The sequence below is a fragment of the Symphalangus syndactylus genome, chromosome 24, assembly GCF_028878055.3.
Source record: "Symphalangus syndactylus isolate Jambi chromosome 24, NHGRI_mSymSyn1-v2.1_pri, whole genome shotgun sequence".
NCBI lineage: Eukaryota > Metazoa > Chordata > Mammalia > Primates > Hylobatidae > Symphalangus > Symphalangus syndactylus.
In genome coordinates this window covers 45,241,913-45,258,988 of record NC_072446.2, presented here as the reverse complement: position 1 = coordinate 45,258,988, position 17,076 = coordinate 45,241,913, and the positions used below count along the sequence as shown (strand labels likewise).

Genomic DNA, 17,076 nt, shown 5'->3' with positions numbered 1-17,076 from the left:
GGTATAATGGGGCAAAACCTGGCTAGTAGGTGAAGGTGGATACAAGGAATATAACTGTCTTTGAAGAACCTTGGCTGAGAAAAGATTAGGTTGAGGGGAGGAGTTGCTGTAGAATCAAGGAAGTATTTTAGCGCTGGGTTTTTTTGTAAGAGAGATTTTGGTATGTTTATACATATATTAAGGAGAATGAGCCAATTGTGGAAGATTTATGAGAAAGAATAAATCATAGAGGTGAAAAGAGACACACATAAGAGAGATAGCAATATTATTCCTAAGCAGGAGAATACCTTTTCCTAAGACAGAGATGAGGGTAGCTGTAGAAAACAAAACACTCGTAGCCATGTGGAGCTGGGAGTGAGAAAGCTTGCGTACATCACAGCCCCTTTTATTTGTGTAGTAAAAAATTGACAGTTGAAAATTATAGGGGAGGAAGTGATAGGTTAACACTTAAAGAGAGTGGCAAGGGTTTGAAAGCACCACTGCATGAAAGCTTAGGATACTGAGCATGAATAGATAGAAGGATTAGAGAGCAATGTGGAGAATCAGGCTGAAACTGGAGACCACAGATTTGCAGTGGCCATAAGCTACATGGTTTTATCATTTCTCTAGCACTATTCAGCATTGTTAATCATGCCTTCTTAAATACTTTTTAGATATCTATTTAGCAGTGCAAAATAAAATAGTGCAATGTAAAATATTAGATAATTAATGGGAGTTAGAGTAATGGAGGAATCAAATTAACTTCATAGAATGAAGTTAATTTAAGGGAGAACTTTCTAGAAGGGATGAATTTTGAGCCACAGATGGAAGAAAAAGGTGAGCACAAATTGATCCATGCTGTAGCTGGAAGTAACAAGTTCAGTTTTGGGAAAACATGTAGATCTAATTAAAATATTCAAATAAGCAAAATGCATTAGCAAATAAAGCCTCATTTTAATGACTTCTAATGGAATTCATTTTATTTATTTTTTATTTTTATTATTTATTTATTTATTTTTATTTATTTATTTATTTATTTTGAGACAGGGTCTCACCCTGTCACCCAGGCTGGAGAGCAATGGCATGATCATAGCTTACTGCAGCCTCAACCTTCCAGGCTTAAGCAGTCCTACCTCAGCCTCTCAAGTAGCTGAGACTATAGGCACACACCATCATGACTGGCTAATTTTTTCTTTTTCTTTTTTTGAGACAAAGTCTTGCTCTGTCACCCAGGCTGGAGTACAGTGGCACGATCTCAGCTCACTGCAACCTCCGCCTCCCGGGTTCAAGCAATTCTCCTGCCTCAGCCTCCCGAGTAGCTGGGATTACAGGCGTGTACCACCATGCCTGGCTAATTTTTGTATTTTTACTAGAGACAGGGTTTCACCATGTTGGCCAGGCTGATCTGGAACTCCTGACCTCAAATGATCCACCCGCCTCAGCCTCCCAAAGTACTGGGTTTACAAGCATGAACCACTGAGCCCAGCTGATGCCCAGCTAATTTTTCAATTTTTTGTAGAGACAGAGTCCCACTATGTTCCTTAGCCTGGTTTTGAACTCCTGGGCTTGAGTGATCCTCCCACCTCAGACTCCCAAAGTGCTGGGATTACAGGCATAAGCCACCATGCCTGGTCCATTTTATTTCTTTACGTGAAAATAGTTTCTTCATGTGAAAATGGTATTTTTTCACGTAAAGAAATAAAATGTAAAACAAGCAAAAACCCCATAAGGATATAGATTATTTGAACTACATAATTAATAAACTTATGAGAAAGCTGTAGTTTTGAATTCATATATTAGGCAAGAAAGACTAAAACCAATGAGCTACGTTTTCATGGAGCTAAAAGAAAAGGCCAGTTAAACCCATGAAAAAGTAAAAGGAAGAAAGTAAAAAAGCTAAGCACGATATCAATGAAATAGAAAATAAATGTATAATAGTAAAAATTATTGAGACCAAAGCTGGTTCTTTGGAAATATTAATAAAGTTGATAAATCTCTAGAAAAAGTAATCAGGAAAAAGAGAAAAGAAAATATAAATTATAAAACATAATTTACTAAAATATACATTACTAATATCACTAATGAAAAAGGGACATTATTACAAATCCTATAAACGTTAAAAGATCACAAAGAATATTATGTATTTATGGCAATAAACTTGAAATTTTGGGTTAATTACATAGATTTCTAACAAAAAAAGAGGTGCATCAAAACTGACACAAGAAAGGGCATTTATTTAAAAAAAAAAAACAAAACACAACTTAACATTGTACTTTCTGGTAATAGATGGAAAGCTTTCCCCTAAGATGAGAACACAATAAGAATGCCCACTTTACCACTGCTGTTCAGCATTGTACTGGAAGTTCTAGCCAGAACAATTAGGCAAGAAAAAGAAGTGGAAGGCATCTAATTAGAAAGAAGTAACTATCTCCATTTGCAAATGATATGATCCTATATAGAGAAAATCCCATAAGATACACACACAAAAAAAAAAACTTACTGGAACTAATAAATTCAGCAAACTTTCAGAGTCCAAGATCAACACACAAAAATCAGTTGTGTTTCTGTACATCAACAATGAACAATCTGAAAAGGAAATAAAGGAAACAATCTCATTTACAATAGCATCCAAACCAATAAAATTTTAAGGAATAAAGTTAACCAGGGAAGTGAAAGACTTATACCCTGAAAACTACAAAACATTGCTGAAAGAAATTAAAGAAGACCTAAATAAATGTAAAGGCACCCCATGTTCATGGATTTATATAGTCTTTATATAGTTACAGTGTCAATATTCTCCAAGGCAATCTACAGATTCAGTGCCATCCCTATCAAAATTCCAATGGCCTTTTTTTACAGAAATAGGAAAAGCAATCCTCAAATTCATTTGGAACTGGGGCCCCAAATAGCCAAAGCAGTTTTGAAAAAGAAAAACAAATAGAAGGATTCACACTTCCTGATTTCAAAACTTTAGAAAGCTACTGTAATCAAAAAATTGTGGTACTGGTATAAAGATAGACATATAAACCAATAAACTAGAATTGAGAGTCCAGAAATAAATCCAAACATCTATGACAAATTGATATGCAAACAAGGGTGCCAAGATCATTCAATGGGGAAAGAATTGTTTCTTCAACCAATGGTACTGGGAAGCTGGATATTAACATGCGAAACATTTGTACATCAAAGGACATCAAGAAAGTGATGAGGCAACCTACAGAATGGGAGAAAAATATTTACAAATCCTATCTGATAAGGGTTTAATACCCAGAATATATTAAAAGCTCTTAAAATTTAACAGCAAAAAGACAACCCAATTTAAAAATGGGCAAAAGACTTAAACAATTCTCCAAAGAAGATACACAAATGGCCAACAAGCACATAAAAAGATGTTTGACATTATTGGTCATTAACGAATTCCAAATTAAAAACACAATGAGATACCACTTCACACCTACTAGGATGCTGTAATCAAAAACAGAAAAATAACAAGTGTTAATGAGGATGTGGAGAAATAAGAACTTGCATATATTGCTGGTAGAAATGCAAAATGATGCAGCTGCTGTGAAAAAGGATTTGTTGGATCCTCAAAAAAAAAATTTTTTTTTTGAGACAGAGTCTTGCACTGTCAACCGGGCTAGAGTGCAATGGCGCGATCTCGGCTCACTGCAACCTCTGCCTCCCGGGTTCACGCAATTCTCCTGCCTCAGCCTCCCAAGTAGTTGGGATTACAGGCGCCTGCCACCACACTCAGCTAATTTTTTGTATTTTTAGTAGAGATGGAGTTTCACTATGTTGGCCAGACTTGAACTCCTGACCTCGTGATCCACCTGCCTCAGCCTACCAAAGTGCTGGGATTACAGGCATGAGCCACCGCACCTAGCCAGTTCTTCAAAATATTAAACCATGTGACCCAGATTTTCATTCCTAGGTATATACCCAAGACAAATGAAAATACATGTTCACACGGAAACGTGTACAGAAATGTTTCATAATAGCCAAAAGGTATAAACAACCCAAATGTCCATCAACAGATGAATGGATAATTGTATGTACCTACAATGGAATATTATTCAGCCACAAAAAGAAGTGAAGTACTGATACATACTACAACCAGGATGAACCTCAAAAACATGCTAGGTGAAAAGCCATACACAAAAGGCCATATATTGCATTGTTCCTTTTATATGATATATCCATAGTAGGCAAATCTATAGAGACAAAAAGCAGATTAGAGGTTGCAGGGGATAGAAGCAAGGGGTAATGGGGAGTGATCACTGAATGGGGTACCAGCTGTTTTGTTGGAGTGATGAAAAGTTTTGAAACTAGAGATAGCTGGTAGATGCACAACATTGTGAGTACACTACTTACCACTGAATTGTATACTTTAAGGTGGTTAGTTGTAATGGTGAATAAAAATAAAAGAATAAAATTTTTAAAAAGAAAAAACTGGGGCCGGGCATGGTGACTCACTCCTGTAATCCCAGCACTTTGGGTGTCCGAGGCAGGGGATCACCTGAGGTCAGGAGTTCGAGACCAGCCTGGCCAACATGGTGAAACCCCATCTCTACTAAAAATATAAAAATTAGCTGGATGTGGTGGCACACACCTGTATTCTCAGCTATTCAGGAGGCTGAAACAAGAGAATCACCTGAACCTGGGAGGCGGAGGTTGCAGTGAGCCGAGATTGTACCACTGTACTCCAGCCTGGGCGACAGAGAGAGACTCTGTCTCAAAAAAAAAAAAAAAACTGCTACAAGAAATTGAAAATATGAATAATTATATATCTAATAAGAAATAGAGACAGATCACGAGGTCAGGAGATTGAGACCATCTTGGCCAACATGGTGAAACCCCATCTCTACTAAAATACAGAAATTAGTTGGGCGTGGTGGCATGTGTCTGTAATCCCAGCTACTTGGGAGGCTGAGGCAGGGGACTCACTTGAACCTGGGAGGCGGAGGTGGCCGTGAGCTGAGATTGCGCCACTGCACTCCAGCCTGGCGACAGAGCAAGACTCCGTCTCAAAAAAAAAAAAAAAAAAAAAGGAGAATGTGTTTTGGGCCAGGCATGGTGGCTCATGCTGTAATCCCAGCACTTCGGGAGGTTGAGGCAGGCAGATCACGATGTCAGGAGATCGAGACCATCCTGGCTAATATGGTGAAACCTCGTCTGTACTAAAACTACAAAAAAAATTAGCCAGGCGTGGTGGTGGGCGCCTGTAGTCCCAGCTAACTCGGGAGGCTGAGGTAGGAGAATGGGGTGAACCCAGGAGGCGGAGCTTGCAGTGAGCCGAGATCGCACAACTGCATCCCACGCTGGGTGACAGAGCGAGACTCCGTCTCAAAAAAAAAAAAAAAAAGAAAAGAAATTGAATGTATTTTTAAAACATTCCCACAATGATATTTTAAGCCAAGTAACTCATCCAAACATTTAAGGAAAAAAATACCACTCCAATGTGACGCTTCCAGAGAATAAAAGTGGAACAAATACTTCTCAGCTCATTTCCTGAGGCCAGCATAATTTTGATTTCAAAGCCTGACAAGAATATTATGAGAAAGGAAATTATAGACCGATCTTTTTCATCAGCAAAATATTGTAAATCAAATTCAGGGATCTACAAAAAAGGTAGAATATTACAACCAAATTAGGTCTGTTCCAAGAATGAGAGTTATTTTAACATTTGAAAATCAATCAATACAATATAGCACGTTAATAGTATAATATCATAAAGCATTGATAAAATTTAATACCTATTCATGATTTTTTTTAAACTAGTACTACAAGAGAACTTTCTAAAATTTGAAAGAGTATCTACAAAAAATAAAGAAAACATCATACTTTATAGTGATGTATTGATAGGGACATTCACTATCACTTTTATTTAGCATCATACTAGAGGGCCTAGCTAGTCAGTGCAAAAAAAAAAAACGGGAAAAAAGAATAAAAGAAAAGTGTATTTAGAAAAGAAGTAAATAAAGTTTATAAAGGCAGTGTTTAAATTCTGATTATATGCAGACAACATAATTTTTTACATTAAAAAATCCAAAAGGTTTTACAGAGAAACTATTTAGAATTAGCAATTCACCAGATACAGGATCAATATACAAAAATTACTTTTTTCCATATAGGTAGCAAGAAATAATTAGAAAATAAAGATTTTTTCAACACAATTTACAGTAGCATCAAAAATTACCAAATGTCTAGGAGAAATGTGTAAGAGAAAAATTAAAGCTGTAAAGAAAGAAATAATGTTCATAGGTTAGACACTTAGTCTTGCAAAGATGTCAGTTCTTCCTCAGTTGGTCTGTGAATTTTGTACATTCCTACTCAAAACCCCAAGAAGGTTTTTTTTTTTCTGGTGGAAATTGAAATCTATATGGAAATGCAGAGAACCAAGAATAACCAAGCCAGTCATTAAAAAGAATAAAACTTGAGGGCTTTTGCTACCAGACCCCAAAACCTGTTTTAAAGCAACAGTATTAAGAGAAAGTGCTGTTCACCAAGCATCCAGATCTCAAGTTCTAAATATTTTTCTCCAATAAAAGGAATTAGGGTTCCTAACCCCAGGGCTGGAACACAGAACATATAAAATGAGGCTGAAACAAACATCTTTTGGTGCCAGTAAATAAGGAAATGCATGGGAAAGGATGGGGGCTTGTTGAAAGAACACAAGAGTCAGCCTGAAGGACTCAAGGCCAATCAATTTGAGCAACAAAAAATAGTGATCATATTGGACTGTAACTCATAAATTAAAACGAATATCCATGAGTCTAGACTGATAGAAATAAACAATTGCACAAATAAATGAAGAAGCACATCTCTTCCCATAGATTAAAACCAATATCCATGAGTCTAGACTGATAGAAATAAATAATTGCACAAATAAATGAGGAAGCACATCTCTTCTTTATAGAAGATTTCCAGTTAATAAATGTGCAAGGAATTAGAGAACTACAAAACCACCGTTAGAGTTTAGGCAAACACTGCAGTAATTATTGCAAGCAAGGTGGATGCTAAAATCGGTCGGCAAAAGCTTGAGAAAAAAATAGAGTATATGTATAATTTCAGCATATCTCCCTCAAGATAAATTACAGTGGAGAAACCCAGTGGCCACTATCTTAACCAATCTTAAATTGAAATATTCAAATTCCACCAAGAAAAAATGATCATACTTAATATGTCAAAATCTTGAAAGACAAGGAAAGACCAAGGAACTCTCAACAAATTAGAGGTGGCTGGCCTGGCACGGTGGCTCACGCCTGTAATCCCGGCACTTTGGGAGGCCAAGGCGGGCGGATCACGAGATCAGGAGATTGAGACCATCCTGGCTAACACAGTGAAACCCCGTCTCTACTAAAAATACAAAAAAAATTAGCCGGGCGTGTTGGCGGGCGCCTGTAGTCCCAGCTACTCGGGAGGCTGAGGGAGGAGAATGATGTGAACCCGGGAGGCAGAGCTTGCAGTGAGCTGAGATCGTGCCACTGCACTCCAGCCTGGGCGACAGAACGAGACTCTGTCTCCAAAAAACAAACAAACAAAAAATTAAAGGTGGCTAAGGAGACATAACTAGATGCAAGATGGGATCCTGGGTTGGATCATAGAACAGCAAAAGGACATGAGAGAAAGAACTGGTAAAATTCAAATAAGGTCTGTAGTTTAGTTAATAATATATCAATGTTATATCAATACTAATATATCAATGTTAATTTAATGGTTTTGATCATTGTACTATGGTGGTATAAAATGTGGACATAGTATATACAACTATGGTTATATAAATGTGAAAGCTGGTAGAAAGGTATATGTGAATTCTATTTTTTGCAACTTCTCTGTCTAAAATTATTTCAAAATAAAAGTTTTTAAAATAGCATGATATTGACACAAGGTACATTGGTTGCTTAGTGTTGCTGTAACAAAGTGCCACAAATTGGGCAACTTAAAAGAAGAGAAATGTAATTTCTCACAATTGTGAAGGCTAGAAAAGTTCAAACTTAAAGTGCTGGCAGAGCCATGCTTCCTCTGAAGGCTCTAGGAGAGACTCTTTCTTGCCTCTTCCTGGCTTCCAGTGAGTACCAGAAAGTCTTGGCATTCCTTGGCTTGTAGCTGCCTCACTTCAGTCTCTCTCTCTGTGTTCACATGGCCTTCTTTTCCATCTGTCTCTGCATATCCTCTCCTCTTCTTATAAGGATAGCAGTCAAATTGAATTTAGGGCTCACCTTAATCCAATATGACCTCATCTTAACTAACTAATAATCTGAAAAGACCCTATTTTCAAATAAGGTTATATTCTGAGGTTCCAGTTTGACATGAATTGGGAGCTGAGGGGGACACATTCATCCCAGTCACTATACAAGGATAGGCAAATGGAGCAGAATAATAGCAGCTCTAGAAATAGACCCACATATTCAATACACCTGATTTACAACAGATGTGCCACTCCAGTGCAGTGGGGAAAGGGGAGAATCTTTTCAATAAATGATAGTGAGGCAAATGAAAGTCTATATGAGGATAAAAAGCATCTGGACCCCTACCTCACAGCATACATAAAGACCAATTTCAAATGGATCATAGACCTACATTTGTTAGGTAAAACAACAGATTGTTTTCACAACATACTCAGGAGAATATCTTCATAGTCTTGGGATAGGCAAAAATTTCTTTAGTGGGACACAAAAAGAACTAACTTAATTGGGAAAAGTTGATAAATTAGACTTCATTTAAATTTAAAAATTTTTCAAACTTAACCTACAAAGATGTGAACACCTAGAACTCTCATGAACTACCCATAGGAGTAAAATTGTTATGAGTACTTTTTTTTTTTTTTTTTTTTTTGAGACAGGATCTCACTCTGTCACCCAGGCTGGAGTGCGGTGGCACAATCCCAGCTCACTGCAGCCTTCACCTCCCAGGCTTAAGCAGTCCTCCCACCTCAGCCTCCCGAGTAGCTGGGACCACAGGCCACACGCCACCATGCCCAGCTAATTGTATTTTTTGTACAGATGAGGTTTCACCATGTTGCCCAGGCTGGTCTCGAACTCCTGGGCTCAAGCGATCCTCCTGCCTCAGCCTCCCAAAGTGCTGGGATTACAGGCATGAGCCACTATGCCCGGCCGGGGTGAGTACTTTGATTTTTTTTGAGACAAAGTCTCACTATGTCACCCAGGCTGGAGTGCAGTGGCGTGATCTTGGCTCACTGCAACCTCCGCCTCCTGGGTTCAAGCGATTCTCCTGCCTCAGCCTCCCAAGTAGCTGGGATTACAGGCATGCGCCACCACGCCTGGCTAATTTTTGTATTTTTAGTAGATTCGGGGTTTCTCCATGTTGACCAGGCTGGTCTCAAACTCTTGACCTCAGGCCATCCGCCTGCCTCGGCCTCCCAAAGTGCTAAGATTACAGGTGTGAGCCACGGTGCCCAGCCTCGGTGTGAGTACTTTGAACCAGCAGTTCTATTCCCGAGTATATACTTAACAGAAATGAGTATATATGTCCACTAAAAGACATGTAGAATTTGTGTATCGGCTTTATTAATAATAGCCTCAAACAGGAAGTAATTAAATATTCATCAGCAGTAAAATGGATAAATAAATGGTGTTATATTCCTACAATGGAATACTGTATATCAGTCAGAAAGACAATTACTACAACAATGTGGAAGAATCTCACAAGGCATTGTAGACTGAAAGAAACCAAACACAAAAGAGTATATACCAAACGATCCATTTACATGAAGTTCAAAAACAGGCATAATTAATCTACAGTGTTAGAAATCAGGATAGTGCTACCTCTGGGGCATGGATATTGATTAGGAAGGGTCATTTTAGAGGGCTCAGGTGTGCTGAAAATGTACTGTATCTTGATATGAGCAATAGTTATCCTGGTATGTACATTTTTTAAGATTTTGAGCTGTATACTTAAGGTTTTTATACTTAATTGGATGTATGTTATACTTAAATTTTTTCTAATTAAGAAAAAATATAAATATTATTGAAATAAGTAGACTGTCAGTATAAAAAGAATTGAGTCATCTTACGTTTGGGTAACTTTCTTGGTTCCCTGGGCACTTTCACGTAACATGTTAAGAGATACGTCATTTGGGTGTATTTCAGGATAAAGATTCTAATTTATATTATTTGAGCCATAAATGATATAAATTAATACCAAAATCAGCAACTTTTTATTTTTCTTCAAGTTACTGTGTTGGAAATCTCAATATTGCATTACTGATTTCTGTCTTTTAGGCTAAGACATCAAGCACACAAAGAATTTTATGCCTACAAACAGGTGAGAAATTTAATTCAGATTGGCTTTGATTTTTTTTTTCCCCAAAAAAACTGAGAACTCTGATTTCCACTCATACTTTAAACTGGGACTGAATTTACTTGTGTTCATTTTAGCATCTCACTGCCAATTTGCAGTATAATATATCAACTTCATTTTTCTTAAGTATTCTTCTCTTCTTTTTTTTTTTTTTTTTTTTTTTTTGAGATGGAGTTTTGCTCTTGTTGCCCAGGCTGGAGTGCAATGGCATGATCTCGGCTTACAGCAACCTCCGCCTTCCGGGTTCAAGCTATTCTCCTGCCTCAGCCTCCCAAGTAGCTGGGATTACAGGCATGCGCCACCACGCCTGGCTAATTTTGTATTTTTAGTAGAGACAGGGTTTCTCCATGTTGGTCAGGCTGGTCTCAAACTCTGGACCTCAGGTGATCCGCCCGCCTCGGCCTCCCAAAGTGCTGGGATTACAGGCGTGAGCCACCGTGCCCGGCTCTTCTCTTCTTTTATAAGCATTACTTGAAGCTGTAGAAAGTTCAGATGATATAATATAATTTAACAGGAAACTTGAGCCAACAGTTTGCTAAAGAGAAATGCTATAGCTTGTAATTCTTAAAGTTACTGTCAACTTAATGGAGTTCTGAGATACCATTAAGTGAAATTTTTCCTTCCTTCTTTATTAGAAGACATAGCAGTTCCTCGGAGGTGAGCGACCAGCTGTGTTACAGTGATCTCATCTACTCCCTTTTGCACTTTAAATGTTAGTTCATATTATTCACTAGAAGTCTGCAAACTTGGATCATAGCTGTTAATACCTAGTCCTTCACTGATTTTGTCTTTAAGTTAATACACTTATCTTGGCCGGGCGCGGTGGCTCACGCTTGTAATCCCAGCACTTTGGGAGGCCGAGGCAGGCGGATCATGAGGTCAGGAGATCGAGACCACGGTGAAACCCCGTCTCTACTAAAAATACAAAAAAAATTAGCCAGGCGTGGTGGCGGGCGCCTGTAGTCCCAGCTACTCGGAGAGGCTGAGGCAGGAGAATGGCATGAACCCGGGAGGCGGAGCTTGCAGTGAGCCGAGATTGCGCCACTGCACTCCAGCCTGGGCGACAGAGCGAGGCTCCGTCTCAAAAAAAAAAAAAAAAAAAAAAAAAACACTTATCTTTTTTATCTTTTCTCGAAGGCCAAGTAAAATTATTTTTTTCTTCCATTAATATTTTACCACTAACACCAAACAGGGGGCCTAGATTTTCCTTTGGCTCTAAGTATGAAATTCTTAATTTTTGTTACCCTTAGCTTTCTTCTTGGGTACAGGGGAGCTTCAGCTTATTTGAGTCTTTAACCTTGCTGACACTGATGTTATGGAACTGTAATACTTCAGAACTGCATATCTTGTTTTTGTTTGTTTTTGAGACGGATTCTCACTCTGTCGCCAGGCTGGAGTGCAATGGCAAGATCTCGGCTCAGTGCAACCTCTGCCTCCCGGGTTCAAGTGATCTCCTGCCTCAGCCTCCCAAGTAGCTGGGACAACAGGCATCTGCCACAACACCCAGCTAATTTTTGTATTTTTCATAGAGACAGGATTTCACCATGTTGGCCAGGATGGTCTTGATCTCTTGACCTCTTGATCCGCCCGCCTCGGCCTCCCAAAGTGCCAGGATTACAGGTGTGAGCCACCGCGCCCAGCCAGGACTGCTTATCTTTCTGTTAATCTTTCGTCCACATATCTTTGAAATCTGAGCTCACTGGCACATTCCCTAGATGGACATACTGATGTCCTTAGGTAACCCCACACTCTTATAGATCTCATGTGGGATCCGAAATCAGAGTTGAGTATTTTAGTTTTCTAAATGAATGAATCTTTTCGTCTCAGTCCTATGATAATCTTTTTTTGTTTGTTTGTTTTGACGGGGTCTCTGTCACCCAGACTGGAGTGCAGTGGCATGATCACAGCTCACTGCAGCCTTGACTTCCCTGGGCTCAGGTGATCCTCTCACCTTAGCTGAGTGTGGTGGCACACGTAGCTGGGGCTACAGGCGCACACCACCACCCCCGGCTAATTTTTGTACTTTTTGTAGAGATGGGGTCTCGCCATGTTGCCCAGGCTCCTATCATAATCTGTTTTGTTTTGTTTTGAGACAGGGTCTCACTTCCGTCACGCAGGCTGGAGTGCAGTGGTGCAATCTCAGCTCACTGCAACCTCTGCCTCCTGGGCTCAGGTGATCCAAGTAGCAGGGATTATAGGCATGCACCACCACACCTGGCTAATTTTTGTATTTTTTGTAGAGACAGGGTTTTGCCATGTTGCCTAGGCTGGTCTTAAACTCCTGGGCTCAAGCAATCCACCTGACTCGGCCTCCCAAAGTGCCGGGATTACAGGCATGAGCTACCGTGCCTGGCCACCTATTATAATCTTGACAGCTTACAAGATATTTGTATGTAGGCTAACTAGAAAGTAAAATTGGCCTTTGCAGTCATTTAAGTGAAATTGACTGATAAAACTAGACAAGTCACAAGACATACAGTAAATTTGATCTTTAAATATACTGGATAGGAAATTTAGTATATCCCTATGAGGCCTTATAGTAGCTTCTGGTGTGATTTCTGAAAACAGGGTTTACCCTCAAATCCATTTTTAGTTCAGGAATGTAAGACACCAAAATTTAGAGATTTTCCCTCAAATTTTACCTGCCTATTTTCTTCACTTTAAGATGAAATATAACTCTAATAAGCTATATTTGGTCTTAGAGTTTTTTCTTAAATAGTAAACTTCCGTCTTAAAACTTGGCATTCATTTTAACTACTATCTGGTCACCACGGAGTCAAAACTTTCAAAATTAAGATTGACTTACTTTTTTGTTTTGTTTTGTTTTGTTTTTTGAGATGGAGTTTTGCTTTTGTTGCCCAGGCTGGAGTGCAATGGCGCGATCTCGGCTCACTGCAACTTCCGCCTCCTGGGTTCAAGCGAATCTCCTGCCTCAGCCTGCCGAGTAGCTGGGATTATAGGCAGGCGCCATCACATCCAGCTAATGTTTGTATTTTTAGTAGAGACAGGGTTTCACTATGTTGACCAGGCTGGTCTCAAACTCCTGACCTCAGGCGACCCACCCGCCTTGGCATCCCAAAGTGCTGGGATTACAGGTGTGAGCCACTATGCTCGGCCAAAATTCCTTTTTTAGGAGAATATTGTGTCATTGCTCAAGTTAAAAAAATGTTGCTAAAATGATCTATCTCAAACTGTAAAAGAAATTCTCTTAAATATTGAATATGAGGGAAATGAGCCATATATACAAAAGAAAAATATTTGTGCATATAATGAGAAATATTTAAAATTACAGATTTAAATGGGCATAAGAACATACTTTTTTGTCTTACAGGTCATATTAAAAGAGAAAGTAAAAGAATTGAATTTACATGAGGTAAGTTGATGATAAGTAAATCTTCTTGAGCCATTTTCTAGTAGCAGTGGTATGCTGTGTTATGTTTAAACACTTTAATTTTCAGTAGTTGAAAAAAATAGGCTTATTTTGATTGGGGTAATAGAATATTTCAGGGTGAGGTCACATAAAAATCAATTGTGTGAAGGCTTTAGGAGAGTAATATAACTCATACTTTTAATAGTGGTGACACCATTATAAAATTTCATAGCAGTAGGGATGCTGCTTGCTGTCCATGCTGTATGAATAAGAAAGATATGTTAGTTTTTCTACTCAAGATGAGTATGTACTAATTTCCCCATTGAAAATGTTCCCAATATTTCTTTCTTACCAATGGTACAAAAAAGAGAGCAATTATCTCATGGGGGTAGGGATTTAAGAAGGTAAGACATACGGAATAGAGGAAGAACACATAGGTAGCGATATGAATCCTTGGGATTGTTTAGCTATTCGGTTGCATGGTTGGGTCATAGGTGCTTTGTAACTTAAGTACAAACTTGGGTGTGTATATCCTGCTGTATACATTAAGATACATAGCCTGTAAGAATTCTTCTTAATTCTATTTCTTGTATTGCCTCTGACTACAAATTTTCAGAGTTTTTATTTTTTATCACCCTTTCCTTCTCCCTTTCTGGGTTTTCTAATTGGTGTTTAAAGCAAGGACTTGAAAAGCTGTGCGTTGTAATAGCAGTGTCGTGTATAGCCTAGCTATGGTGAAGCTAAATTGCCAGTCTCTTCAAAAAAAGGTAATTTGTTAGGATATTTGAATGATAATAAAAATAATCATATTATTGTTAAATATTTTGAAATCATCTATTGGTCCTTTGCTCTTTCTGCATATTTTTCATCAAAGAATTGATATGTTTCTGTTTAATAGCATTTTAGACCTAGCCTTGGATTAAACTGAAGCATTAATTACTGTTTGATTTTTTTTTTTTTTTGAGACAGGGTCTCACTCTGTCGTCCAGGCTGGAGTGCAATGGTGCAATCTCGGCTCACTGCAAACTCCGCCTCCTGGGCTCAAGTGATTCTCCTGCTTCAGCCTGTCGAGTAGCTGGGATTATAGGCATGCGCCACCACACCCAGCTAATTTTTGTATTTTTAGTAGAGACAGGGTTTCACCATGTTGGCCAGGCTGGTCTTGAACTCCTGACCTCAGGTAATCCACCCGTCTCGGCCTCCCAAAATGCTGGGATTACAGGCGTGAGCCACGGCTCCTGGCCACTGTATGATTTTTTACTTTTCCTAGAAGTTAATTTTGACACATGGCCAAAATTAACATGAAATAATAAAAGGTGGGCTGTTTCCCATTTGGAGTCTTTTTGATGACCATAGATGAAAAGATTAAATTTTCACCAGATTAATCCAGAACAGTAGTCTTCCTTATTGGTTTGACCTATTAGTTTAGAAACTTTGTCCTAAATAAATACATTGTGTGTTACATCAGTATGTATCATAGTTAGTATCCAACTACACCCACCAATTCCTGTTTCGCTGGTCATTTGTATCTGGTCTTGGATTTTTTTCACCATAGTATCCCCAGCTTTGGTTATGGTGAGTTGCTTTCTTCATTGAAATTCTTTTGCACCTTTTTCAAAAATCAAATAGCCATATTTTTAGTGACTGTATTTCTGGATTCTCCATTATATTCTCTTGATTTGTGTGCCTGTTTCTTCATCAGTACCACACTGTCTTGATTATTAATAGCTTTATAGTAAATCTTAAAATCAGGTAGTGTGATTCTTCCAACTTCATTCTTTTCCAAAATTGTTTTAGCTAGTCTGGTTCCTTTACCCTTCCATGTAAATTGTAGCATCAGCTCATCTGTATCTACAAAAAAAAAAAAAAAAAAATCCTGCTGAGATTTTGGTTTATATTGCATTAAATCTATAAATGTGTTTGGAGAGAATTGACCTTTACCATGGTGAGTCTTCTGACCTGTGAATATATTATGTCTATTTATTTATTTATTTATTTGAAGCTCTGTTGTTAGGTGTATACACATTGAATATCTTCTTGGTGAACTGACCCTTTTGTCAAGGTCTCTCGCCAGGCAGGGTGGCTCACACCTGTAATCCCAGCACTTTGGGAGGCCAAGGCAGGAGGATCACCTGTGGTCAGGAGTTCAGGACCAGCCTGGCCAACATGGTGAAACCCCATCTCTACCAAAAATACAAAAATGAGCCAGGCGTGGTGACGGACACCTGTAATCCCAGCTACTCGAGAAGCTAAGGTAGGAGAATCGCTTGAACCTGGAGGCGGAAGTTGCAGTGAGCTGAGATCGTGCCATTGCACGCCAGCATGGGCAACAAGAGCGAAACACCGTCTCAAAAAAAAAAAAGAATCTCTGTTAATCCCAGGTAGATTCCTTTGCTTTGAAATATTTGTCCAGGCCAGGCGTGGTGGCTCACACCTGTAATCCCAGCACTTTGGGAGACCGAGGCAGGCGGATCACAAGGTCAGGAGATCGAGACCATCCTGGCTAACATGGTGAAACCCTGTCTCTACTAAAAATACAAAAAAATTAGCCAGGCGTGGTGGTGGGCACCTGTAGTCCCAGCTACACAGGAGACTGAGGCAGGAGAATGGCATGAACCTGGGAGGCGGAGCTTGCAGTGAGCTGAGATCACGCCACTGCACTCCAGCCTGGGTGACAGAATGAGACTCTGTCTCAGAAAATATATATATTTGCCCAGGCCAGACACGGTGGTTCACACTTGTAATCCCAACTCTTTGGGAGGCTGAGGTGGGAGGATTGCTTGAGCCCAGGAGTCCAAGATCAGCCTGGGCAACATAGTAAGACCTCATCTCTGCAAAAAAAAAAAAAAAAAATTAACTGGGCCTGTTGGCATACATGTATAGTCCCAGCTTCTTGGGAGGCTGAGGTGGGAGGATTGCTTGAGCCCAGGAGGTTTAGGCTGCAGTGAGCCAAGGTTGTGCCACTGTACTCCAGCCTGGGTGACAGAGCAAGACCCTACCTCAAAAAAAAAAAAGGAAATATTTTTCTGATATTAATATAGCCATTCCAGCTTCCTTTTGATTGTTTGCATGGTATGTGTATTTCCACCTTTTTCTTTTCTTTTTTTTTTTTTTTGAGACAGAGCCTCGCTCTGTCACCCAGGCTGGAGTGCAGTGGCGCGATCTCGGCTCACTGCAAGCTCCGCCTCCCGGGTTCACACCATTCTCCTGCCTCAGCCTCTCCGAGTAGCTGGGACTACAGGCGCCCGCCACCACGCCCGGCTAATTTTTTGTATTTTTAGTAGAGACGGGGTTTTACCGTGGTCTCGATCTCCTGACCTCGTGATCCGCCCGCCTCGGCCTCCCAAAGTGCTGGGATTACAAGCGTGAGCCACCGCGCCCGGCCACATTTTTTTTTTCTTTTTTGA

General features: G+C 39.4%; 1 protein-coding gene across 4 annotated transcripts in view; it reads left to right on the top strand.

Moving 5' to 3' along the window:
* The window catches only part of RNF24 (ring finger protein 24), a 101,542-nt gene that overhangs the window by 66,616 nt on the left and 17,850 nt on the right, over positions 1-17,076 (top strand). For all 4 annotated transcript variants that reach the window (XM_055266291.2, XM_063633531.1, XM_055266292.2 and 1 more), the window contains 2 exons: positions 10,221-10,263; positions 13,631-13,672. In XM_055266291.2, coding sequence (XP_055122266.1) covers positions 10,221-10,263; positions 13,631-13,672 — 85 coding nt within the window. The remainder of the gene's footprint in view (positions 1-10,220; positions 10,264-13,630; positions 13,673-17,076) is intronic.